Here is a 27,959-nt window from a genome sequence, read left to right on the forward strand (position 1 = left end):
ATAAAAGATTCTGAAAGGTGGGAAGAAGAAGGCCAGCCAGCCACATACCTCAGGACCCATGGGACGACATGGTGGTGAGTTCCCTGGGTCATTTGTTCCAGATGGGGCACTGGACAAGTCAGAAAACTAGAAACGCCAGTGGGTACAGGCAAAAAGCAAACAAGAAAATGAAATCCTAGCAAACTCTGTTCTCTCTAACCAGAGGAGCAGGAAAGGGGCAGCCTAGCCGGACAGAACAAAACGTGCTCTGCCTTGGCCAGACCTCCCCAAAACTGTGGCCACAGCCTCCCCCGAGTCAGGAAAGGCCAAGTGGAGAGTTGAGGCTTCTGCTTGTACCCACCCGTGTCAAGGTGCTTCAGTCCACACCATGGGGGCATCAAGGAGGCTGACAGGGACACGTACTCCCAGCTGAGCCAGGGAGCATCAGGGAGGCTGATGGGGACACGTACTCCCAGCTGAGCCAGGCTCTCAAGAGCGCTCCCCACTCCCGCGTCCCTGGGGACCACACGGGGACTGGAGCTCCCTACCTGCTCAGGAGCTCCTTCCCATTTGGGCATCAGCCGAGGGACAAGGAGCCCTTCCCATCTGGGCATCAGCTGAGGCCAGGGGTGGAACCTAGATGCCTCCTCTAACCTGGTGGCAATGAGGCAGCACACCTCTGCCCCCACTGCGATGGTGCCGGAGGAGGCCGGTGAAAATGAGATAAAAGAAGATCTGGACATGATCATCACGTCACATCACATGGCCAGGTTTCAACTGCAGGTCCTCACACACGCCAAGAACCAGGAAGACTCCAGTTCAGCTGACAAAAGGCAATCGGCAGACACCAACACCAACACCCAGATGACATGGGCACCGAAGTTACCCAACAGGGGTTTTAAAAAAGACATCATAAAGATGCTTCAGTGAGCCGTCACCAGCTCTACACAGTGAGGAAGTGGAAAGTCTCAGCCAAGCGAAGACGGAGGGCCAACCAAGTCGAGGTTTCAGAACTGAAAGTACAGCCACCAGAATTTAAAAACTCACATTGTACACTGTGATGTATGCAGTTTTATGTACATCACTTACATCTCAGCCAAGCTGTTAATAAGCAGAACTCAGGGTCCCAGGAAAGTCCAAGGACTCACTCTTCATGAGACCTCAATTAAAAGACCCAGAAAGTTTAAAATGAAAGAGATGGAGGAGTTGCCAGATTCATACCAACAGGAGAAAGAAAATTTGGAACTAACCTGGCCAGGAAAGTGGGCTGAGACTTTGTGCTGCTGGTGCTGCTGTCTGGGAAGGAGGCAGAGCAGCTCTGAGGGGCTTGGGGAGGCTGCAGTAATGAAAGGTCCTCAGATGCCAGTGGCTGATACATAGACAAGTTTATTTCCTGTTCACCTGTGTCAGCTGTGGCTCTTGTCTTCAACCCCTTCCCAAGCAACTAGTGCAGTCCCCATCTGGAGTGTCATTGGTGTTGGAGCAGAGCAGTGAGAGCACAGACAACCACCCGCAGGACGTGAGTTATTCTTCCCACAAGAGACGCCAACTGGCCAAGACTTCAGGGGGTGGGAAGTGTAGGCCTCTCCCAGGGACAGGCAGTGAATATGCATGAGCAGTAATTCAGTCACCGTCATTTGCCCTTCTGGTCACAAATATTTGCTTCCCAGCTTTCCCCATGCAAAATAAACCCTACCCAAGGAAGATGGCCCCAAAGTCTGGTCCCTTCATGGCACCAGGCTTAATGCCCGGACTCTTAATACGGTGAGTTACTCTCACTCTGGATCTGCCCCCTCGTGCTCTGGAAACCTGAGCCGAGAAGCTGCCCACTGCCCTCCCACCCCAGTATACATGGGTGGGATCAGTTCGCAACAACTTGAACCAGCCGCACTTTCCAGTGGAGCTGAAATGGGAAATGCTGGGCACTCCTGCAGCCCAGCCCTGCTGAAAGTCTGCTGGGCACATGCAGGAGCCTCCCTGCAGGCTGGGAGTCCCTCCCGTCCTCCATCCCTGTCATTCCTGTATCCTCTGGAGCAGGTGCCGGCATTTCCATGAAAGGCGGATGGTAAATACTCAGGCTGGGTGGGCTCTGTGCTGTGTGTCCGTTGTGTGCAACTCAAAGGTGCCTGCTCGGCTTTCCTCCTTGGCCACAGGGAAGTGGGCCTGGGAGAGTGTGTGTCCCTGGAGGCAGAGTGGCCTCTCCGCCCCGCAGCCCATCGCACGCTTGACTTCTGGTCCCTCAGGAGGCAGCCTGCTCTGAGTGCCCACGGTCACGCCCAGGCTCCTTTGGGGGCTGGATGGAGGAGCTCCACCTCTGTCCCCGTGCCCCCTAGCAGCTCTGCCCAACTGGAAGCCTTGTGCCAGCGGTGTGGACAGAAGGTGTTGTGTCTGACTTGTGTCTGCCCACATTTCACAGGTCGAACTTACCAGGTGAAGCTGGATTACTTCCCGGCCTCCTTATAATGGAAAGAGCCAGTCTAGGAGCTGGGACAGGGATGGAAGGGCCATTGGCCGAGTTTGAGATGGCATTTCACAACTCCAGGGTGCCACGGTTTCACAACTCCAGAGCAGAGGTATAAGCCTGTCCTCTGCTGCTCTGGGCCAGGGCTCTGGATGGGCCCCACGTGGTGGGGGCCTTCAGATTCTCTGAGATTCAAAGCTCTTTGGAGAGAGGACACTTTGCTGGGGAGAAGGTGCATGGTCCATTTCTCCAGGAGTCCATGGCTTCTGCAATTGTGAGCTGCTGTCCTCATCGAACACCCTCAGCACACTGGCATAGCTCCCTGCACAGGGAGCCCGGGACCAGGCAGAGGGTGCTGGGCAGAACCCCTTCCCGCTGGGCCTCTCTTTGGCATTCTTCCTCTCTCTCCTCAGCATTCCTTCTCTGGGCCTGGCTTTAGAGTGTCCCAGTGTCTCTTGCAGTGTTTTCTGAACTTTTTGTGGCCTAGCGGTACCAGGATTTACGTAAGGATGAGCATTTAATTAGAGAAGAGCTTCTACCATTTCACCAACCCAGGCAGGGGGGAAGGGGTGGAAAGGGGCGGCTGCTGTCCCAGGGGCAGTCCTTGGTGTCCTCCTGGTCCAGGCTTTCTTCCCTCCCTTCATTGGCCTCCAGAGCCAGGTGCTGCGCTGCCTGCACTAGAAGCCCTGCCCTAGGCTGTGCTGAGCATGGGCACACACCCCCCTGAGCGGGGCTCCCGCGTCAGTGGCCTGGTCCTAGCGGTACCAGGACGGTTCTTTTAGACGCTCGTAAGAAGCCAAGCCACAGGAAGCTACTTTCCTTGTACAAATCCTGGGTTACTGGGTTTCCTCACCCCAGACCCCACCTGAAGAGCAAAGTTCTGAAGGAGAAGTGGCTGTTAATGCCGTGCAGCTGGCTACACCCGGTGCGAAGGGAGTCCCCGCTCTTCCTCCACGGGCTGCCCAGGCACCCTGCAGGGCCCTCCCCACCTGCCCCCCAGGCTCATACATTTGTCCCACTTGAAGCGGGGAGGCCTGGTTCCCCTGACATTCTGCTGCCGGGAAGATGCAGCTCTAGGGCAGTGCAGGCATGTTCTTCAAGTGGGCCCTCATCCTGGCAATCTCACCATGCCGTGGCAACTGCCAGTAACCTCAGCTTTCACCCACCAGCCTGAGACCAGCTTCTGCTGCCCTGCTGCGATCGCTGTGGTCTCCACCTTAGTTTGGGGCCTGTCTGCTCAGCAGGGGAGCGGCCTCCCTGGGCCTCCAAGAGCCATGTTTCCCTAGGCAAGCAGGAGGCTGCAGCCCCAAGGGGATGAAGGAAGCCTTCCCCTGACCCTTTTGGGGGCATGCAGTGCATGTGGGCCCTGCAACCCTAGACCAGTCTCCAGGCAGGGCAGATAGCCCCTCTGTGCCCCATAGCCTCGTCCTAACATGCGTGCAAATGTGCACTGTGGAGACCACTCCTGCCCCTACCCTGGGAGCCTGAGCCCCACCAACGGCACTGGCTCTGCAGGGAGCCCCTCTTTCCTGCACAGTGCAGGTATCTCCTCTTAGGCTGCTCCTCTGAGCCCCTCCATGGAAGGATCATGAACACACAGCCTTTCAGAGGCCTCTATAATGCGCCGAGCAGTTGTGTCACTGAACGTGAAGAGGAGACCTGCCAGACTATGGACAGCAGGCTCGCAGGGAGAGCAGGGTGGAGTGAGGCCACTGACGCGGGAGCTCCGCTCAGGGGGGTGTGTGCGCATGCTCAGCACAGCCTAGGGCAGGGCTTCTAGTGCAGGCAGCGCAGCACCTGGCTCTGGAGGCCAATGAAGGGAGGGAAGAAAGCCTGGACCAGGAGGACACCAAGGACTGCCCCTGGGACAGCAGCCGCCCCTTTCCACCCCTTCCCCCCTGCCTGGGTTGGTGAAATGGTAGAAGCTCTTCTCTAATTAAATGCTCATCCTTACGTACATCATAGCTTTAATAAATTAATCAATGGTTTGGGAATTGGGTATACGAACATTTATAAGCCAGTATTATGATGCCGAAAATGTTTCATGATGAGGCCTTCCCAGAAAGGCGGGGAATCGAGAGTGACGTAGTCACCCTCCACCTTTGTCCCTGCTGTCTATGAAGAAGGAGTGCTGTGCCCTCTGCCCTTCTCTCCCGGGCTCTTGGCAGCTTCCCGGCCGGCAGCAGTCCCCACACTGCCCAGGCGGAGCGGCCCCTCTGCCCCCCACTCTGGAGCTGAAGCCAGTTTTCTCAACAAGTGTCTCTGGAGTCTGTCCTGCCCTCCTGCTGGCTTGTTCTTCTCTCCTGGCCTCAAGGAAAGGCCTCCTGACTTGCCTCCCTGCAGCTGGCTCTGCTCCGAGGGCCCTGATCACAGGCTCACTGAGGTGTCTGTCCAGGCCATGAGGCTGGCTAGCTCCAGGCAGATCCTCCGCTCACTCCTCGGGGCGGTGCCGGCTGTCTCTACAAAAAAATATAAAAATTAGCTGGGCGTGTGGCATGCACCTGTAATCCAAACTACCTAGCAGGCTGAGGTGGGAGGATCGCTTGAGCCCAGGAGGTGCAGGTTGGAGTGAGCCAAGATCACGCCACTGCTGTCCAGCCAGGGCAACAGAGTTAGATGCTGTCTCAAAAAAAAAAAAAAAAAAAAAAAAAAAGTATCAAAACTGATAAACAACTTAGGGAATTAATGGAAGAAAACATGAGAATTTGATGTGCATATAGATGGTGAGGTCTGTTGTTGAAAGTCTGGTTCTCAGCAGGATTTTCTAAAGAATTTCATAGCTTTTCAACCTGAATTGTGCCGTATTCCATACACTGGAAAGCACTGCACTAGTCATGTTACTGGAAGGGGGTCCCAATCTAGACTCCGAGAGAGGGGTCTTGAATCTCACACAAGAAAGAATTCAGGGCAAGTCCATAAAGTGAAAGCAAGTTAGTTAGTTAGTTAGTTTGTTTGTTTATTTTAGACAGAGTTTTGCTCTGTCGCCCAGGCTGGAGTGCAGTGGCGCAAATGTGGCTCACTGCAACTTCCACCTCCCAGGTTCAAGTGGTTCTCCTGCCTCAGCCTCCTGAGTAGCTGGGATTACAGGCATGTGCCAGGATGCCTGGCTAATTTTTGTATTTTTAGTAGAGACAGGATTTCATAATGTTGGCCAGGATGGTCTCGAATTCCTGACCTCATGTGATCCTACCACCTCGGCCTCCCAAAGTGCTGGAATTACAGGTGTGAGCCACCGCACCCGGCCAAAGCAAGTAGATTAAGAAGGTAAAGGGATAAAGAATGGCTACTTCATACGCAGAGCAGCCCCGAGGGCTGCTGGTTGCCCATTTTTATGGTTCTTGATTGTATACTAAACAAAGGGGGGATTATTCATGAGTGTTCTGGGAAAGGCATGCACAATTCCTGGAGCTGAGGGGATTTTACACCATACGGGTAACATCCTGATGTTGCCATGGCATTTGTAAACTGTTATGGTGCTGGTGAGAGTGTAGCAGTGAGGACGACCAGAGGTCATGCTCATCTCCATCTTGGTTTTGGTGGGGTTTGGCCAACTTTTTTACTGCAACCTGTTTTATCAGCAGGGTCTTTATGACCCTGTATCTTGTGCTGACCTCCTATCTCATCCCAAGACTTAGAATGCTTAACCATCTGGGAATGCAGCCCAACAGGTCTCAGCCTTATTTTACCCAGCCCTTACTCAAGATGGAGTCACTCTGCCAAACGCCTCTGAGTGTCAGAACTTCAGCTTTGGGAAATTGACTGCTCTCAGTTGTGCAGCCACCCCGTGACCCCACACCTACATCATGTTGACAATAAGTCCCACCCCCATGGCCCCGTGCTGACCTCGTGTTCTCCAGTGAGTGAGTCGTGGCTTCCTCCTGACATTGAGCACTCCTGGGAGCAAGAGAAGAAACAAATTTGGCAGATGGAGCTTAACAAATGCAGCTGTATTAGTTCGTTTTCACACTGCTATAAAGACATACCCAAGATTGGGTAATTTGTAAAGGAAAGAGGTTTAATTGACTCACAGTTCCACATGGCTGGGGAGGCCTCAGGAAACTTAGAATCATGACAGAAGCCGAAGGGGAAGCAAGCACCTTCTTCACAAGGCAGCAGGAGAGAGAAGCGTGGGCGAAGGAGGAACTTGCCAGACAAAACCGTCAGATCTCGTGAGAACTCGCTATCATGAGAACGGTATGGTGGAAACTGCCCCCATGATCCAATCACCTCCCGCCAGGTCCCTCAACACGTGGGGATTGTGGGAATTACAATTCAAGATGAGATTTGGGTGGAGACACAGCCAAACCATATCAGCAGCCAGCAAGGCTCTCTGTGGGCAGCTGTGGGCACACGCAAGGGAAGGAGTGGGCACCCCCATCCAGCAGACGGAGACACGGCCTCAGGCCATGGGCAGGCAGGAGCTACCCCCACCTCGCGGTTATTAAATAACTATGTTACATAGTAACTGTGGGGCAGTAGGGCTTTCATTCATCAATATGTAGCATTTTTATGTTCACAGTTTTGGACTTTGCTTGCGGGTTACTTAATGCCATCAGATGGAAAGCTGAGAGAAAGCCTGTGGCCCCCCAGGCATCTCTGTAAAGAAGGCAATGCCAAGCTGAGGGGTGCTTCCCAGGCCTCACAACAGCACAACCTTAGAACCTAAAAAATCCAGCATGCTACTTGTACATGCCAGGCTCAGAACTTTCCCATGTTGGCCCCTGGCAGCTTATTCACAGAGACTGTCTGGTTCCAGCCAACTGCCGAGGTGCTGCCCGTGTCAGGAGAGTGGGTGGAGGAGGGGAGAAGGGCTTCTCAGGACAGAGGGTGTTTCTGCTTCACCAGGATTCCAGACACGGGCCACCCCCCTGAGCACGACTGGATGGTGCCCAGGCCTAGTGTATGCGCCCATGAATGTGAGTGGCCAGTGCCAGTGGCAGAGGCCAGGCCTAAGGGGCTCAGAGCTCCGGAAGGATTGTCTGTTTCTGGGCAGACCGCAGGTGGCTGCTGTGGCCCCATGCAGGGCAGGGTCACGGAGGGACCACCTTGCTGGGAGGAGCTTGCAGTCCTGCCCGCCTGGGCAGGAGCTCAGGGAACACCTGACTCCCTTTTAAAGTCATAAAATCATATTTGAATATGAAATCTTCTGTTTTTTAAATGTTGGAAACAAATTTGGACCATGTTGGCGATTGACTCACCTGTGCTTGTCACCACCTCTGAGGATGGCGTGGATGTTATCTGGTCACCAGAAGGAAAGCCAAGCACAGGGAAGGCTGGGGGCAGGACATGTCCTGGGTAGGGAAGGGAGGAGCTGGGCTGGCCAGCACCCCCACAGGCTGAGACTGCCACCGAGGCTCTGATTCACGAGTCTACAGGGCCCAGGAGTCTGGGTCTACATGGAAGTTGTCAAGGGCCCAGACTCCATGCAAGGCCAGGCCGAGCAGGCCTCTCAGGAAGATGCTGCACAGTGCCTGGAGCCCGGCTGGCATCTTCTTTTCCTGGCAGTGTCGTGTCCTGTCACCAGCCGTCAGAGCGCCCTCCGACCAGGGCGCGTGTTAGAGCAGGGACTGGAAGTTGTGAATGAATGACTAAATGCTTTCCTAGAGGCTGACCGAAATTTGTGATTAGCTAGGATGTCCATTTCCAAGGCACAGCATGTGCTGTGACTGTCTAGGGGTGGCCTCCCCATGCAGCTGGTGCTTTGGGAGGGGCCAGCTGCCTCCTCGCCACTGCCCAGCATAGCTTGTCCCCGTGCCCGCCAAAGAGGTCCTCGTGCTGGCCTCACAACAGAAGACGGCCACAGCCCTGCTCTCCCCAGGCCACCATGTCCACGAGTGCTGCACCGTGAGGGTGCAGCCCAGCGCCTCAGAGGCAGCAGCACCTGTGAGATGGCGTGCAGATGGAAGTAGGCCAATAGACTCCAAAGGAAGCACCACTGAAAAATCAGAGGCGTCTCTCAGACGGGGCCCACGAGGGAGGTGGTATGAAAGGTTTTTAAAAGGACAAAGCAGACTTCGGAGCTGCCTCTAGAGGAGAGCAGCAGGTGAGTTCCGAGTTCACCTGGCACGCTTTTCGGCAGAGCCCAGGAATGCCCACTTCTGACCGCTGAGTGCACACCCCAGCTCGGGAGGCCTGCGGCAGCAGCAATGGGGAGGCACCGGGAGTCCCTCAAAGCGCTGCTGGAAATGTCACTCCGCTCGGTGTCCACCCGTGCTCAGGGTGGGCAGCGCCACTGAATGACGCGGGCAGCTTGGGAGGCCGGTTCGCGAACGCCGCAGCAGCCTCTGCTGACACGGGGGCTGCTCCTCACTCACAGAGCCACAGGTTCCTGTGGGTTCATTTATGAGGATGTTGGAATCATAGGAGTCAGGTACATCTTTTCCTGAGGTGAGAGCCGGATGAGGGGAGCCAAGACAGAGAATAGCCCACGTCTGCCCTGGGCCCCGGGGGCGGGGCCTACACAGGCTCCCAGGAGTGTGGGTGGGGCCTGTTTAAACTTCATGCCCTGGGACCTGCCTGGGAGCCTCCTGCACAAGACTCGCCCCACTCCGGAGGCTTAGCAGCACCCGAGCTGCTCTGTGGCCTGCTGGCAGAGAGGAGTCTGGTGCTCCCGTGCACGGGGGTCACAGCAAAGCCAAGTGGCCGTAGCACCTTTAACACTGGCCCCGGGTCTCTACACCTCCCTGCGGGCCGTCAGCTCCAGGCCGCAGCCGGCACTGACCTGGAGCACCTTCAGGAGCCGCTCTGCAAGTCCCTGTGCATCTGAGAGGTCAGAGAGGCAGAAATACAGTTCCAGGGTTCAAACCTAATATGCCTCAGCATTCTGGGCACTCACATGGTGTGCTGGGCCTGGCCTGCCACTTGGCCCCTGCGTGAGGAAGACAGAGCCTGGGCGTGGCCCCACATCCCTGTGAGCTGCCCATGGGCCTGGACCCTGGCTCTGGCAGACTAGGCTGCATAGCAGATCAGCTTCTCCTGAGCCATTTTCAGCCAGGCCACACCTGCCAGCTTGGGCCAGGGACAGGCAGACCCTGGGCCCAGGGTCTTGAGCTTGACCCGCAGGAGGTCTGGGCCTTATGCCCTGGGGAGAGGAGAGCGCAGAAAGCCAGTGTCACGGCACCCCTAGGGGAACAGGCCCCAGGCCTGGCAGGGTCTGGATCTCAGTTCCACAGGGGAAGCTGTGGCTGCAGGCATGGTAACCTCACCAAACAAAAAGCTGCCCATCTTCCAGAATCTGAGCAAGAAGTTTGTGAGTCCTTGATCACCAGCGGGTCAACGTGGGGCCCGAGTTGAGAAGGAGTCCAGGCCACCCACAGTAGCTCCTCCTTCAGCCTTACAGAGGGGCTGCCTGGTCTGCTCGGAGCCTTGCCTGCTTTCCTGGCCGTGGGTTGCCCCTCTCTGGGGGCCGATGTCAGCAGACCTGTGGGGGATACAAACAGAAGGAACCTTGGACCCCTTCCTGGTACCTCCTTACTCATCTGATTCAAACCCTCCCAATTCTGCCTCCAAAGTGGACCCTGACTCTCCCCAGTCCTTACCGTCCAGTCTCCAAGACCAGTCCACCCAGGGAGCAGCCAGAAGACAGCCCACCTGCGCCAGGCCTGTGTGTGCCTTTCCTGGCATCTGGAATGGGTTTTGGTGCTTGCTGCCTGTGGCCAGGCCTGCTGGTCATGCCTTCCTGCCCTGCTGTGCCTCATCTCCATGACAGCGTCTTGGCCTTCCTGCCATCCTTTGTAAGCCCTGCCTGGTCCGGGATCACGTGTGCTGGCTCCTCTGCTTGCAGTACTTGGCTGCACTTTCCAGTATATTCGTTAAAATGTTGTGGCATGTGAGAATTAGCATATGACACGTATGTAACGTGAGCTGCGGAGCATAGCTTTCTCATGAACAACCGTGACCCCAGGACCAGGCTAAGCGAGATGACCCGTGCTGCCGTGGGTGCTTCCTCTTCTTTACCGTGATCCTGCGTTTTGTTTTCTCATCTCTTCTCTTTAAAATAATTTTATTTTATTACACATGATTGCTTGTTTCTGAACTCTTAGAAAGTGGCATCAGTCCCTACATAGACTTCCCAAACCTGTTCTGTTTAGTCACACACAAGGTGTCTTAGGTTGGTGTGTGTTTCTGGGCAGAGCTGCAGTTCGTGTGCCCGGCTGCATAGTGTTCCAGTGTATGAATATGCATCATTTATTGGTTTTTCCAGCAGGGTCATGCGGCTCGCTTGCCATTGTGAGTGATGCTTCCGTGGACATTCCTGTGTGTTTCTTTTGGTGCACACATGAGGTGTTTTTGGTTTAAGGAAGTGGAATTGCTGCATCATAAAGTCTGTGAAAGGTGAACTTTCAGGAACTTTCAGGACCATGTCAGTTTTTGTTTCAAAGCGCGGGTACCAATTCCCATCCCCCAGCAGCGTGTTAGTGCCATGGATGATCTGCAGTCCACCAACATTCTGAATGTTTGCCAATGCAGTGAATGTAAATAACGTTTCACTGTGGTCTGTGTCTCCCGTTCCACATGCTCTTGTGCTGTGACTTTGATGCACCTCCCGCTAGGGAGGGGATCGTGACCCTCCCTTTAATCTGGGCAGGCATGTGCCTCCAGCGGAAATGATGTTATGTGACATCTGTGTGCAAGCCACAGGCAGCAGCACAGCACTGCGGAGCTCCCAGGATGCTGGCTCTTGGAGCCTAGGGATGGCGCTGTGAGAACAGGCCACGGCGCCCTAGCTTCACGTTACAGGGCATGGCTACGTGCCTGTGGAAATTCTCCTGCGGGCGGTTTCATGTCGAAGGCCTACTTGTAGCCCTGGGTTGTCTGCCTCTTGGGGGTAGCGGCTGTGTGGAATGCCTGCGTTCTGGATTTGGCTGGCTGCCTCCTCTGGCATGGTGCAGAGCCCACCTGCAACCCCATATTTGCCCTGGTAGGTCTGAGGTGCAATTCCATTCAGTTATTTTTCCTGTGAGGCGAGCGAGCTTCCTAGGTGGCACTGCACGTTGCACTGCATGGCATGATGAAGCGTGTGGTCTGGCCGCTCCTTCACTGGTGCTGAGACTGAGGATTGAGCTTAGGGGGTCAGCCTGATCCGCCACTGCTGGGTTCCCCACCAGCCTTGCAGCTTGCTGTCAATATTCATTGATGGTCATTGCCTGGATGCAGTACACATTAGGGGTTGCAGAACGGTGATTTTCTAATTGTGTTGTTCTTTCTGTACTTATTAGTTGGGATTCATCTATGTGGAATAACGTTTGCCTCATCCACTAGGGCTGTTTGGTTACCTAAACTACGGTTCATGCCAGAAAGGCAGGATAGATGCTTCCTTCTTTGCACTCAGTTGTTCTCACTGGGATGAGTTGGTTTCTGGAAGCCCCAGTGTTGTCCTGTGAGTTTGTGTCTTTCCCTTCTTTTCTCTCCCTGTGAAGCATCATTGTTAACTGGTGGATGTTATACACACAGTGGAGTTTGGCCAGTGCAGCTGCCATTTCTTTACTCAAACTGTTCTGTGGTTTTTGGGCTCCCCTCGCTTTCTGATGTAACCACACCAGTCTTGGATGGCTTTATTGCCTTCTGTCGTATGTGTTCCCACCTTACCTTTTATATTTTCTTCCACAGACCACCTGGAATCAAACTCTTTTAGGAGACCTGTTTTTGTTCTAATAATAATAATAATAATATTTGGGAAGTAGTATTTAGAGACCACAGCGTGAGTATTAGGAGTGCTTATTGCAATTGGGTTGTCATTAATTTTTTATAATTTAGTGAACAGAAATAAGAAATGTTTGTAATTTTAAAAGAAGAGAAAATTAAGATAAATATTTCTAAATCATATTTAAGATTACATTATTTTAACTTAAAAATTTAAAATTTATACTAGTTTTTCTTTTCTCTCATCATTACCATGATTACTTATTTGTTTTAGCCTAAGTAAATATATAACAGGTTTGGAGAATAATACCAATATTATGATTAATGACTAAATTTAGAGCAATATATTTCTTTGCACTTTTTTCTGTCTGTATAATATATTCCCTTGAGGATATGCAGTCAGATTCCTGTGTTTTAAGGTCAGTGCCTACAGTCCTTCTCTCTGTGGTTATAGCTTCAACTGAAATTCCTGCATTTGATTATGTAAAATACAAACATTTACATGATTCTAAAGTCAAAATTATTGCAAGGGCTATTCACAAAAGTCTCACTTTCCTCCCTTTCTCTCCATTCAGTTCCCTTCCTTCTCCTGTAAGTAGCTTTTAAGTTTTTTATCTTTCCATTTTTTCTTTTTGAAAACATGAACAAACGTGTGCATACATGAATTCTTCAACTTAGTAAACTTTTCCTCCATGTTCATATTTCTTTTCACTTTTAGGAAGGTTTATATTTTTTTTCTTGGCTTTATATTATCACTCTCTATATAATTCACATAAACCCCTCTTTTTACATAATTTCTATTGACTTACTGTTATAAGCAGTATTAAAATTAGCCAGAAGTCTCTTCTTCCTCCTCTCCCACTCCTAATTTTTGTTTGCTGTCCCACCTCTTCCTCCCATTTCATTAGTGTATTAACTTTATTTTAAGCACATTTAATGGTTACATATTATCCTGTCACCCTTAACTCCATCATTTAGTCCTAGTTCAGTAGTTAAATGTGTTTGACACTTACCACCATACCTTATGACAAAGCTTCTCCAATTATTTCGTGGTTGGCCCAACCCCATTTTATATTATGTTCTTCAGGATGGGCTCATCAGAAAAATATTTCCTGTGTTCTTGTGGAGTCATATCTTTTTATCTGTAGCCTTCACAGGAGAAAGGTAATTTGGCTTCATAAAATCCTTGGTTCACATTTTTCTCTTTAGTATCTTAAATATGTTGCTTTATGCCATGGTGATTCTGACTGTGTGTAGGCCTACGCTAATGTGTGTGTTTATGTCTTAGTGTTGTTGTTGTTGTTTTTGAGATGGAGTCTCTCTCACTTTGTTGCCCAGGCTGGAGGGCAGTGGTATGAACTCGGCTCACTGCAGCCTCCGCTTCCCAGGTTCAAGCAGTTCTCCTGCCTCAGCCTCCCGAGTAGCTGGGATTGCAGGCGCCCACCACCACACCTGGCTTTAATTTTTGTATTTTTAGTAGAGATGGGGTTTCACCATGTTGGTCAGCCTGGTCTCAAACTCCTGACCTCAAGTGATCCACCTGCCTCGGCCTCCCAAAATGCTGGGATTACAGACATGAGCCACCACGCCTACCCCTATGTCTTAGTTTTTAACCAAAAGTTTAAAAATAAAAATATAACAATTTTAAGACTAGAAAGAAGCTTATGAAATAAAGATATGAAGAAAATATTTTGTGGTGCTGTACAATTTGTGTGTGTGTGTTTTAAGCTAAGTACTATAAAAAAAATTTAAAAGCTTATAGAGTAAAAATGTTACAGTAGTCTGGGCATGGTGGCTCACTCCTGTAATCCCAGCACTTTGGGAGGCCGAGACGGGCAGATCACAAGGTCAGGAGATCAAGACCATCGTGGCTAACATGGTGAAACCCTGTCTCTACTAAAAAAAAATTTACAAAAATTAGCCAGGCATGGTGGCGGGCGCCTGTAGTCCCAGCTACTCAGGAGGCTGAGGCAGGAGAATGGTGTGAACCCGGGAGGCAGAGCTTGCAGTGAGCTGAGATTGCGCCACTGCACTCCAGCCTGGGTGACAGAGCGAGACTCCGTCTCAAAAAAAAAAAAAAAAAGTTACAGTAAACTAATTTAATTTATTGAAGAAAGAAAAATATTTTCATAAAATTAGGATAACCTAAGTGTACAGTATCTCTAAAGTCTGCAGTAGTCATCCTGTCCCAAGCCTTCATATTTACTCACCACTCACTCATGGACTCACCCAGAGCAACTTCCAGTCCTGTGAGCTCCATTCATAATAAGTGCCCTAGGTAGGTGTGCCATTTTATTATCGGCTCACTGCAGCCTTGACCTCCTGAGCTCAAGTGGTCTTCCCACCTTAGCTTCCTGAATAGCTGGCATGTGCCACCATGCCTGGCTAATTTTAAATTTTTTTGTAGAGCTGAGGTCTCCCTACGTTCCCTAGGCTGGTCTCAAACTCCTAGGCTCAGCTGATCCTCCTGCCTCAGCTTTCCAAAGTGCTGGGATTACAGACGTGAGCCACTGCACCCGGCCTTTTAAAATCTCTTATACCATATTTCACTGTACCTTTTCTATGTTGTTTAGGTATGTTTAGATACACAAATACTTAGAATTGTGTCACAGTTACCTACAGTATTCAGTACAGTCATGTGTTGTGTACCGCTTTGTAGCCTAGGAGCAATAGGCTATACCATCTAGCCTGGGTGTGTCGGCTCTCTCACCTAGGTTTGGGTAAGTATATTCTACGATATTTGCACAGTGATGAAATCACCTAACAGTGCATTTCTCAGAACGTATTCTCGTCATTAATGCAGGACTGTGTGTCTCCCCACGCTCTTGGAAGATGCAGCAGGAATCGCGGTTGTATGTATGTTGGATCTCTTTTGCCTGTCTTTTTGTCTGTCATGTTCTCCTGAACCTTTTTTACCTCTCTTTCTGTTTAATTATTTTCATTCTCTTCTTTCTGTTTTATTCCTGTGCCTTCTGTGATGTCTTCTTACTCTTACATTTCTTCTACTTTTCATTTCTGAAAAAAAAAATCTAGTTGGTTCGTGAGTTCTGTCAATAATAAAATGTCTTCCTGTTTTCTTGCCATTCCACTTCTGAGATGTTCTAATACTATTTTAAATTATGTTCTTCTAAAATGATGGTTATTTTCTCAATTTTTAGTTCAGTTTCACATATTACGCTATGAGTTTCGTTTTCTTTGTGTCCATAGTTTTTTGGTATATTTTCATTATCTGCTACTGTGTTATTTATCATACTTTTACTTCTTTTTGGTAATATTCTCATGTGGGATTTGATCATAATTCTTTGTGTCCCATTTTTAAATAAGAGTCTTCCTGGACTATTAGGAGAAAGTCTTCTGTAGAGGAATTGGGAATGAGCCAAAGTAGCATTCCTAGCCTCAACAACCAAGAGGTCTCTCTGTTATTACGGTGAAATATGTTTGAGGCCTCTGTGTGGACACTTCTGTCTCTAGAAATCACTTCCAACTCAGGAGGGCTCCCTTCCCTGACTCTGTTGTCTAGAGACGCACAGCCTCTCACTCTCCACGCTGAGCTGTTTGTTGCCTTCAATCACTGCCCTTTGTCACCAGTATGTGCTGGGGCTCACCTCCTCTGGATCTCTCTTTCTCTAGCACTTTCAATACAAAAATGCCTCGTGTTCCAGGCTAGCTGAATTTGTGTTTTGCTTTGGGCAGTTTTCTTCCAGGCGATTCTCTGTGCAGAAGTGAATCTTCATTGTGTATTTCTGAGATACTTGAGGACTTAGGCCCTTCAGTATGGCTTAAATTTCCAGTGAACTCCTTAATAGTTCTTTTTTGTTGTGTTGTGTTGTGTTTTCTTGTTGCTTTCCTGGAACTTGGAGTCTACAAGTACGATTTGGAGTTTCTCCATTTGCTCTCAGGATATTCACCTAGATTCCCACTTGGTGTGAGAAATCATAAATTCAATTGCTTTAATTGTTGTAGGGATATTGAGATTGTCTGTTTCATTTTTTATTTTGTTTGTTTGTTTGTTTGTTCATTCTCCATATCGCCTACTTATTTGTTCAGGCTTTTTTAGAAACTTGGTTTAAGCCTGTCTATAAAAAGCTCAGTGAAGCTGCTTTAAAATCCTGGTAAGGGAATTCTAGCATCTCTGTTATCTCAGTGTTGGCCTCTGTTGATTTTCTTTTCTCTTTCATGTTGAGGTATGCCTAATGTTTGGCATGACACATAATTTTTGTTTGTGTCCTGGAAGTATAGGTTATTATGTTATGATAGTCTGAATCTTACATCAATCTTCTGTTTCGGCCTCTGTTGACACCATGGGGAAGGGATGTCTTGTTACCAGCAAGCTAGGGTGGAGATCCAGGCTCCTCCCTGGATCCTGGGGACACCACTGGTGGGGAGAAGGGTGCTTGGTACTGCTGGGTGGGAGTGGAAGCCGAGGCTCTCAGCTCAGCCCCTCTGACAGGGCAGGGTGCTGTGTGTGTCCTGTCCTCTCTGCACGGAGTAGGGCAGGTATTCTCAAATGCTTTCTGACTTAATAGGTTCCTCCTTTCCCATTCCTTTCCCTAGAGAGAATTTTCTTGAGACTTTTTTTTTTTCCAGTGTGTATCCTTTGGCATTTTTAAGTTGCAAGCTTTTCCAGTGACCTGTCTGAAATATACAGGAGGAAACACAAACAAAATGAACAAACAAATAAGAAACCCAAAGAATAGTGAACTCACTGCTGTGTCATTCTTCAAATCCCAAGGGCCCAGCCAGTCCCCCTTCTTCCCTCCAGCTTTCAGGGTTTGAATAGCGAACTCACTGCTGTGTCATTCTTCAAATCCCAAGGGCCCAGCCAGTCCCCCTTCTTCCCTCCAGCTTTCAGGGTTCTCTTCTGTTTGTTCCACATGTAATGTCCAGAGTTGTTGGCTGTGCTCAGCAGGAAGAATAGGGAGAGAGGTGTCTATTCCATCCTGTCCAGAACCAGAAGGCATGGCTTCCTTTACGTGACTACCATCCCCTGTGCCTTCGCAGTTGTTTTTCTTGATTAATCTCATCAGAGGGTTGTATATTGTTTAGACTTTAAGAACCAAATTTTATATTTACTGATCTTCTCAGTTGCCTTTGTTTCTTTGCTTAACTTCTGAACTTTTCTTTATTATTACCTTTCCACTTTCTGTGGATACTTTCTGTTCTTTTTCTAACTTTTTAAATGGGATTTGTGACTCACTAAGTTTGTGTTTCTTTACTCCTTTTAAAAGCTATAAACTTTACTGTGAGTTCTGTTGCAGCTGTTTGCTACAAATTTTGGCATGCAATAATTTTATTATTGTTGAGGTCTGTTTTCTGATCTCATCTATTTCTTATCTGGAAACATTTAAAATGTGTTTTGTCCAAGGGAATTGTAAAGTTATCTTTTGCTAATGATATTTAATTGCCTACTGAGTAGGAGATATGTTCTGTGGACTCCATGTTTTCAACATTTGTTGAAACCTGCAATATGAACTAAAACGTTATCAATTTTTGTTTTGTTCTCTGAGAGCCTTAGGAGAATGTGTTACCTCTGCTTGTCAGGTACAGGGTTTTATATACACACAGACACACATACGCACTATCATGTTGTTTGTGCTGTTAATATATTCTGCATCTTTATTACTTTTGTGGGGTATACTTGTGTGAACTGTAAAGGAGAGAGGTATGTTGGCATCTCCCACCAGTTGGGCGATTTGGGGCCTGTGACCTCTGACCTCACTGCTCCTTCTTGTTGCATTCTTCCTCCATTAATGCTCGTCTCTCTCCTTGACCTTCTTTCAGTCTTTCTTCTCAGTGTTTCTACCCAAAATTGCAGGCCCCAGCTCCAGCAGTCTGGTTGCGGACAAGGCTGTGCTTGTTTTTCATTGGGCTGGTCTGTCCAGCTCCAAGGCTGCCCTTTGAGCCGGACGATTGACCCACTGCATTAGGAAATGCTTTGCCGTCTTGGTGAGAGCCCCACTTTAGGGAGGTCTTGCACACTGCTGCATGGAGCATAGACACGTTGGGTGGGAGGTGCCCCAGCACCTAAGGACTCTTATGATTGGGTGGCAGGGGTGGGTGGTGCTGCCCTGCCCTCCAGAGCCCTTCACATGGTCCAGATGTCACCCAGCCCGAGGTGAGGGAGCCCTGGGGTCACATTCTCCACCCTCCCTCCAGCATTGTTGCAGCCGCAGGACACCTGCCAGGGTAGAATTCAGCGTGGCTGGAGGATTTTGTGTGGCAGAAGTAATGAAGATGGTAGGCAGGCTGGTCTCCCCGCTCCTCTGTGAGCACTGTGTGTTGGTGCTCCCTGCCGATGGTGCTCCCCGCGGCATGGTTCCACGCGCACCACAAGGGCAGCGTGGCTTCCTCATCTTAGATGTGACAGAACGGAGATAGTTCTGGGTGTTAGCCCACAAAAGTGGCAATGTTAGGGTCCAAACTCTGGTACATATGAAACCATGGTTCTTCTTTCTTCCTCTCCAGGCAGATTCATAAGAAGACTGGGTCTGAGTTTACATACATATATATAAAATTATATATAAACTTCATATACGTATATAAAGTTTATATATATGCTTTATATATATAGTTTTATATATATAGTTTACATATATATATGCTTTATTTAAGGTTGAACAAAATTTTGCATTCATCAGAAGCTTCCTTTTATGAATTCTTAGACTTTTTTACTGGGTACCCCAGAGATTTAAGGTATCAGCTTGAATATCTTCTAAACTCTTCTCCCTAAAAGGACCATACCTGGATTCCCAAGGAGTCCACCTCCGGAGGGGTCACTGACAGTTCTGCTCTCTTATGCCTTTTGTTCATCTTAACCAGCCTTGGTTAGCAAGGGGCACCTGCCACCAGATGATCTCTTACCAAGTCATGGTTTCCTGTCTGAAGCGGTTTCCCTGACGCTGAGAGGCATGAGGAGAATGTTACAGAGAGACAGCATGCTGCCTTGTGATTGTCTGAGGTTTGAAACCTTCTGGTGAAGCTGAAGCCATTTCTTAAGAGCCTGGCTAATGCTGTGAGCTGCTTAAGCACCCGTGTGCACACGTGTGTAAGAGTATGCCTTTGCCATGTGTATGCATGTGAGCTGCTTAAGCACCTGTGTCCACACGTGTGAATGTGTGCCTTCACCTGTGTATGCGTGTGTGTGAGCTGCTTAAGCACCCGCGTGCACACGTTTGTGAGTGTGTGCCTTTGCTGTGTGTATGCATGTGTGTGAGCTGCTTAAGCACCCGTGTGCACATGTGTGAGTGTGTGCCTTTGCCGTGTGTATGCATGTGTGTGAGCTGCTTAAGCACCCGTGTGCACATGTATGAGTGTGTGCCTTTGCCGTGTGTATGCGTGTGTGAGCTGCTTAAGCACCCGTGTGCACATGTATGTGAGTGTGTGCCTTTGCCATGTGTATGCATGTGTGTAGTTTGCAGCTGAGTGCACTGCTTTTGTCTGGACTGTGCCCAGGAGGGAATGTGACATCCTTGGGGTCCTTGCCTTTGAAGCTGATCTGTTGTGGCAGCCAGTTCAGCATGTTCAGCAAGATGTTAAAGCCATTGCTCTGCTGTTACTCCCGGGGTCTCACAGCCAGAGCAGGCCAGAGGTGAGGAAGGGGATCCCACGCCTCCTTCATCTCCTCTGTCTCCTTGCCTTCCTAAACAGCTGTGTTTCCCCCTGAAAAGGGAGCTGCAGAGCATTTCCACGTGGAGATTCCATCTCGTTTGTATCCAGCTCCATCAGGGGCCTGCTCTCAGGCTCCCCTGGGCGTGTGCGTGAGGTTGGAAGAGGCGGGTCACTGCAGGAATGTGTCATTCTGTCACGTCACTCTCTCGATGTCTGGTCTCATGGGGTTCCTTACCAATTTAGGGACTTGTTAGGGAGATATCTAGAACTATATTGATAGATATACATCATGAACCAGTTCCCCTTAGGTGTTTCTAAAATGATATAAATTACCAAGGAAATAGCCTTTGGTTAAAGTTCATTATTTTCTGGTCTTGCATTGTTAGCATAGACTGCTGTCTGCTGTCTGTGCCATTTCTATTTCATGTAACTTACTGAGGTTTTCTTTGTGCCCTAATACAAGCTAGTTTTTTGTTTGTTTGTTTTTTTAACGAATGTTTCAAGTATGTTTAAGAAGAAAGTATAATCTCTATTATTGGAGTACAAAGTTTGATGTAATGTCCCTAAGACCTACCTCCTGTTACTAGCTCTCTGTCATGCTGAGTTATTTTTGACCCCTTACCTTGCCATGGCTGACAGTCATGTGTTAATGATTACTGTTCTTAGGTTTCTGTTTCTTTCCCCAACACCTATAGTTTCTGCTGTGTTTGGGGTTCTAGCAGATTCTTAACTCATATGGCTTCACCACGCACTGGGTCCTCCGGCATCAAGAAGTGCCCTTCTTGGTCTTGCTTCCTGCTTTGAGGTGAGGCTGGACCTTGTCCCACAGGGAGATTGCAATCCCTGCTCTTCAGCCTGGTGCGCTGGCCTCACGTGCTTCTGCTCATTCCTTGACACTGAGCCTTTTCAAATCACTTGGCAATTGTCATGTCTCTTGTGTAAAGCAGAGCTGGCTTTGTGAGCCAAGTGGAAATTTTTCACAGGGTCAAAACCATTTACATTTACTCATGTGTTGCTAGGACCAGTATGTCCAGTCCCAACTGCCACATAACTTGCTCCTGTATTTAATGTGTGTGTTGTGTTTTATTTATTGTGCATCTTTTTATTTTTTAAATGTGGTTTGTGTCTTTGCTTTTTTTTTCTATTGTTTTTGGCATTTAGGAAGGTCTGTGTTTTGTCCTGCTGGCTGCTGTTATAAATGACACCTCTCACTGCACCCTTAGGCCCTTGTTTCTTCCTCTGACCTCTTTATTTTGGCTTGTCTGGTGGGATTCTTTTCTCCCACCTATTTTTCATGCTTCAGTCTATGAGCTTATTCTACATTCCTTTTTTTCTGATTCATCTACCTCTGACTTATTTGCTGTATTTTTACTTTTGCAGAACAGCATGCTTCCCGATAAGAAGCTGTTTCACACCCCACCTCCATCCTTACCCTCACTTTCTCTTTTAGTCTGTGCTCAACAGATTTGTTATTTTTGTTTATGTCAAATTTCCCAGTGGTCTCTTGGCTTGAGGGAGATTCTTTTGTAGTAGGTTTGGGCCTGGAAACACAGTGTTCATTGAGTTCTTAGCTATTTAAAACTATTTCTCTAGAGCTTTAATTTTGAAGGACAGTTTGGCTGACATAAAATCCTTTGGTCACACTTTATTTTTACTTGAGTTTATGAAAATAATTGCTCCACTGTTCACTTACCTTGTACATTGCAGTCAGGAAGTCCGATCCCCATCTGATTTTCTTCCCTTTGTGAATAAGCTGGTCTTTTTGCCTGGAGTCCCAAAGAATTTTCTCTCAGTTGTAATCATTACTGGGGAGTGCCTTCAGGGCCACCGTTCTGGGTCAGTTTGTTCAAGTACATGATGAGCCTTTCAACTTGTCGATTATTTTTTTCCTAAGAACATTTCTAGGATTTTAAGTATTAGGTCTGTTTTGTAGTTTTGCTTTTCTGTTTTGGGAACTCCAGTCTGTGTTTCTTGGGTCTTTGTTGGCCTGGGCTCTGTATCTGGCAGCTTCTCTGCGCGTCTCTCACCTCTTGGTCAGCCTCATGTTCTCTTTGATGTTCTCAGTCCTCCTGCAGTGTTCCTTATGCAGTCATTACCAGTAGAGGGTGTCCAGGTGGCATCTCGAACAAAGGATTGGACAAAATGCACAAACAAAGCAAGGAAAGCAAAAGCAGGGATTTATTGAGAACGAAAGTACACGCCATGGTGTGGGAGCAGCCTGACCATCGGGACTCAGGAGCTTACAGAATTTTCTGGGGTTTCGATACTCTAGAGGTTTCCCCTGGTTACTTGGCGAATATTCTATGAAAATGAAGAGAATGAAGTGAAGTCAGAGTCATTTACTCAGAATGCACCCTACTGTAAATGGAGAGGATGCTACTTGGAGTGTGTGGTCTGTATAAATGGAGAGGATGCATATGAAGTTACAAAGGGTAAATGCCGTGAACGGAGAGGGTGAAGTGCAGTTGCAAAGCTGTTCACATCCCTGTCATTGCTGAGGAGCTTTCATTTGATTTAGTTCTAGGGAGTCAGCCTGGATGGATCAGCCTTCTGTTCCCTGCCTCCTTCTGTTGTCCTGCCTCACACTCAGCTGAATCTCTCTCTTTTGGTACCTTGTAACTTAGTCTCATTTCTAGGCTAATTGTGTCATTCTCTTTCATTTCTTTCCTGGGTTAAATTAATTCTCATTTCACAGTTTCTTGTTTTAACTGTACATTTGTGTTCCTGGTGTTTTTAGTGTTTCATTTCTGTTTCTCAGCTTTTACTCATTTTGCTTTGGACTGCAGCGCTGGGTGGGAGTTCTCAGTTCCATTAGCTGAAGAAGTTTTAGTGTCCACACCCCGTTTTCCTCTGTCAGAGCCATGAAGGACTTCAGGAGTGTCTGCGACTTGGAGAACATCATTTACCCAAAGGGATTTTGCATGCCTTTTCTCTATTTATTTTAAAAGCACTTGGATTTTCCTGCACTAGCAGTAACAGGTGTTTCTAGCTGGGAATGGACATGCCGAGGGACACAGGTGGTTTACCAGGTTTCTTTGTCCAATAGCATCCTCTTTTGTTGGTCAGCAAAAACGTAGGTTCTTTTTAGAAAAAAACTGAATGGTGCATTTGGAGATGGATTAAATCTGTGTCTTCTTATGCCTTGCTATGCTTTTATTTCTGTAGGAAACTGAATTTCTACTCTTTCCATCCTTCCTTCCCTTTTTCTCCCAAGCTTCCAAATATGCCTTTTTTTTTTTTTTTTTTTTTTTTTGAGACGGAGTCTCACTCACTCTGTCACACTCAGGCTGCAGTGCAGTGGCGCAATCTCAGCTCACTGCAACCCCCGCCTCCTGGGTTCAAGCAATTCTCCTGCCTCAGCCTCCGGAGTAGCTGGGATTACAGGTGCCCGCCACCACCCTGGCTAATTTTTTGTATTTTGGTAGAGATGGGGGTTTCACCATGTTGCCCAGGCTGGCCTCAAACTCCTGACCTTAAGTGATCCTCCCGTCTTGGCCTCCCAAAGTGCTGGGATTACAGGCATGAGCCACCACATCCAACCTCAAATGTGCCTTTTTTTTCCAAGTCTCTCCTCTAAGACCATGCTGAAATTGAAGAAATTAGATGAAATTTGTTCACTATCAGTGAAATTAGAAAACCAGCGATGTATTTAAATTAATATATAATTTAATAAATATTGTTTTAAAATCAGTGTAGATATAAGGAAATACGTAAGTAAGTGCAATTTTATCAAAACATTTCATGTAGACGTCTCACTTGTGAAGTGGAAGCCTGCCTTTGGGTTGAGTCACCTCATTTGGGATGTTGGGGGGAAGAGCCCCAGGGGGAGCACTTGCTGGCACTCTGTCTCCACACTCACACTGTGCCTTGTACTCGAATGCTGAAGAGGTGTTGACTGCTGTGTTGAAGGCAAGAGGCAGTTCCGTTGAAGCCCAGTGCTGGCGGAGAGGCCCTGCACTGGTGCGCTCACACAGCCCTGTGTTTTTGTGTTTTAGGTTGGTAGGCTCCACGACAAAAGTCAACCCTTCTGTAAATCACCTGCTGTGGTTATGATGCTCTGAGTTCAATACGTCTGAACCTTTGCTGTCTATGGATCTGCTCTAAACCTTATAGCCTGCTTATGGGGGAAGGTGAGTTACTGTCTTTTGTTTCCATGTTTGTTTGTTTACCAAGAGTGTATATAACAAAGTCAGACTTACCCTTGACAAATGAAATCTGTTTGAAGTGACACAGTGCTGTATTTCACCCTGCTTCAGTCCACAATGTGCCCTGAAGACTATTCTGCATATGACTTTGGGAAATTGGGGATCCCTGCTTTTGATAGCAGTGAGCTGGTTGTGGTTGAACACCTTTGGGTCCAGTGCCAGGCCAGGTGGTTCTCGCACAGCCTTCCAGCTCTGCCCTGGAGCCAGCCCCGAGAAGCCAAGGAGGCACAGGTTTCAGGAATGAAGGACAAGAAGGCTGTGCTGGGGGCTGAAGATCGTCCTGAGGTGTTTGGAAAGAGTAGGTAATGAGAGCATCAGGAGTGGGGGTGCTGTTTTGGTGGTCTGGTGATACCCTGCAGACATTAGTGCCGTGGCTTGAGCTGCTACCATGAACTTCTGTTGATACAATTGCAAGGAACGTTGGATGAATGAGCAGTTGTGTTTGGAGCTTTTAACATATCCCTTCAAGAAGTGGGTCAACAAAAAATAAACGGGAGTATTAATATCTTAAGCAATATAATAAATAAGTTTGAGCTGTTAGGTATATTTTGAACTCTACATGTTACTTTCTAAGCATACAGACAGCATGTACAGTACTAGGATGTGTACAGGTGAAGTCTGTCTGTAACATAGGGATGTATGTGTACAGGTGAAATCTGTCTATAACACAGCATGTGGAGAGCATAAGGCAATTATACTGGAAATTAATAGTAAAGGAATAGCTTACATAAATAATATGCTATAAAAAACTCTTGTTAGAAATAAAATCATAAAAGAAATAAAAGAACTTTAGGGCTGAGTGATTATGAGGCAGTATACGTCCAAATTAGCATGACACAGCTAAAGCAGTGCTTAGAAGGACATTTGTAGCTATAAACACGTGTTAAGAAACATGAAAAATTAACTCAAGAGGCTGAAAAAAGAGCAAGGGAGAAAGCCCAAGGATCCATAAGGCAGAAATCAGTGAAATAGAGAGCACAGAAAAACAGAAAATTCACAGCCCTGAAAGCTGTTTTGTGTTTTAGAGTCAATAGTTAGATCTTTGGTTAAAGAAAGTGGAAGGGCCGGGCGTGGTGGCTCACGCCTGTAATCCCAGCACTTTGGGAGGCCGAGGTGGGTAGATCAAGAGGTCAGGAGTTCAAGACCAGCCTGGCCAACATGGTGAAACCCTGTCTCTACTAAAATACAAAAATTAGCCAGGTGTGGTGGTGTGTGCCTTTAATCCCAGCTACTCGGGAGGCTGAGGCAGGAGAATTGCTTGAACCCGGGAGGAGAAGGTTGTAGTGAGCCAAGATTGTGCCCTTGCACTGCAGCCTGGGCCATGGAGTGAGACTGTCTAAAAAAAAAGAAAGAAAGTGAAGGGATGACACTGGTGACAGTCGATGGAACAGAATATAGGAAGGAGTGAATGAGTGAATAAATAAATAAAAATAAATATAGATGGATGGATAGATAGATAGATAGATAGATAGATAAAGAAATAACCATAGATACAGCCAAGAAGAAAAGTTGAGTACTGTGGGAAACCATATGCTAACACATTTGAAAACATAGGTGAAATTGATAACTTCCTGGGAAAATAGGAAGTGCCAAAATAGACTTGAGAAGAAATAGAGAACTTGGATAAGCCAATAATACTAAAGAAATTTAAGTGACAATCAAAGACTTCCATTCAAAAAAAGTTCTCAGACACATTTTTATGGGTGAATTATACCTAACTTTAAGGAACACTTGATTTCTAACTTACACAGATTGTTTCAGAAAATAGATAATAAAGCTCCCCAGCCCTGAGGCTAGGAAGAAGAGAGGCTGGTCCACAGGTACAAAGTTAAAGTTAGACAGGAGGAGTAAATTCTGGTGTTCTGTTAACAATAGGGTGACTATAGCTAATAATAATATGTCTGTCCAGATAGCTGGAAGACAGGATTTTGAATGTTATCACAAAATCATAAATGTTTACAGTGATGGATATGCTAATTTCCCTGGTTTGATCATTAAATAATGTATACGTGTATTACAACATCATACTGTATCCTGTAAATATGTACAACTATTATGCGTCAATTATAAATAAAGCTTAAAAAAAGCTGACGGCTTCGAAGGTCGAGGCAAGGAACGTGGCCTGGAAAAGACAAGGGAAAATTTCCCCAAAGCCTTCAGAAGGAACACAGCCCTGCAGCCACCCTGACTTTTGTTCAGAAGGAACACAGCCCTGCAGCCACCCTGACTTTTGTTCAGAAGGAACACAGCCCTGCAGCCACGCTGATTTTTGTTCAGAAGGAACATAGCCCTGCAGCCACCCTGACTTTTGTTCAGAAGGAACACAGCCCTGCAGCCACCCTGACTTTTGTTCAAAGGCACACAGCCCTGCAGCCACCCTGACTTTTGTTCAGAAGGAAAACAGCCCTGCAGACACCCTGACTTTTGTTCAGAAGGCACACAGCCCTGCAGCCACCCTGACTTTTGTCCAGAAGGAACACAGCCCTGCAGACACCCTGACTTTTGTTCAGAAGGAAAACAGCCCTGCAGACACCCTGACTTTTGTTCAGAAGGCACACAGCCCTGCAGACACCCTGACTTTTGTTCAGAAGGCAAACAGCCCTGCAGCCATCCTGACTTTTGTTCAGAAGGAACACAGCCCTGCAGCCACCCTGACTTTTGTTCAGAAGGCACACAGTCCTGCAGCCACCCTGACTTTTGTTCAGAAGGAACACAGCCCTGCAGACACGCTGACTTTTGTTCAGAAGGAACACAGCCCTGCAGCCATGCTGATTTTTGTTCAGAAGGAACACAGCCCTGCAGCCACCCTGACTTCTGTTCAGAAGGCACACAGCCCTGCAGCCACCCTGACTTTTGTTCAGAAGGAAAACAGCCCTGCAGCCATGCTGATTTTTGTTCAGAAGGAACACAGCCCTGCAGCCACGCTGATTTTTGTTCGGAAGGAACACAGCCCTGCAGCCACCCTGACTTTCGTTCAGAAGGAACACAGCCCTGCAAACACCGTGACTTGTCTAGTGAGATCTGATTCAGACCTCTGACTTCTGGAAATAGAAGATAATAAATTTGTGATGTAATTTGTAACATCAGCAATAGTAAACTAATACAGTAACTTTTATAGAAAAATGGGTGAAGGATCTGAAAGACAGTTTACAGAAGAAGAAGTACAAAAGGCTGGTGAAGAGATGTGCAAACTCACTTCTTGTCTGAGAGATGCAGAGTGACATGGCGTGTACACTTCCCACAGCTGAGACCAGCAGGAGCGGGCAGTGGACTCGCACCAGGCATTGGGAGGAGATGCGGAAAGTGCACATGCCGCTGGCCAGAGGGGGTGGGCTGGCATGTCTTCTCTGGAGCCTGCTGTGACCTGGCATGCTGTCCTGCATCTCTGTGGTGACAAAATCTCCACGGGGTCATGGAGACAGATGCACACAGCATCTCCTTGTTGTGCTCCGTGGATGTCGGGGTGGAAGGTGACCTCAGTGCCCCTGCCTAGAAGAGTGAAAACCTAACTGTGGCAGAAGCCAGATGCCGTGGGTTGGATGTGCCAATGGCCCTTAAAGGCAGGGCTGGCGTTACTGGTGGAGGGTGTCCAGGTTCTTGGCGTTTTGAAAAAATAATTGGACAAAACACACAAACAAAGCAAGGAAAGAATGAAGCAGTGAGAGCAGAGATTTACTGAAAATGAGAGCACAGTCCACAGGGCGGGAGCAGCCCGAGCAAGCAGCTCACGGGCCCCAGCGACAGAATTTTCTGGGGTTTCAATACCCTCTGCAGGTTTCCATTGGTTACTTGGTGTACACCCCTGTGAATGGAGAGGGTGTTCCTGTCATGGCTGAAGTGTTTGCATTTGATTTAGTTTTAGGAAGACCTTAGGTTTCTTCCCTGCAGGCCCTCTTCTCCTGCCTCACTGGGTTAAAAAGCTAAGAAACATGAGTAGTGTTAAGCCATTCTGCCTGTGTGAGTACAGACGCATGCATAGGAAATTAAATACACACATACTTTGCAAGAGCATATGTGAGTAAGAGTCAGGCACTCGGTATTTTAGAATGGGCTCCTGCGTGGTG

General features: G+C 48.0%; 1 protein-coding gene across 50 annotated transcripts in view; it reads left to right on the forward strand.

Annotated features, from left to right (window-relative positions):
- Positions 1-27,959, forward strand: part of PCBP3 (poly(rC) binding protein 3) — a 309,972-nt gene that overhangs the window by 190,804 nt on the left and 91,209 nt on the right. For all 50 annotated transcript variants that reach the window (XR_010154492.1, XM_063803571.1, XM_054675260.1 and 47 more), the window contains one exon: positions 23,686-23,820. Coding sequence is in view for 48 of the 50 variants with exons in the window: in XM_063803571.1 (XP_063659641.1) it covers positions 23,811-23,820 (10 nt within the window). In the remaining 2 variants the exon portion in view is untranslated. The remainder of the gene's footprint in view (positions 1-23,685; positions 23,821-27,959) is intronic.

The sequence above is a fragment of the Pan troglodytes genome, chromosome 22 (assembly GCF_028858775.2).
Source record: "Pan troglodytes isolate AG18354 chromosome 22, NHGRI_mPanTro3-v2.0_pri, whole genome shotgun sequence".
In the NCBI taxonomy this organism is placed as follows: domain Eukaryota; kingdom Metazoa; phylum Chordata; class Mammalia; order Primates; family Hominidae; genus Pan; species Pan troglodytes.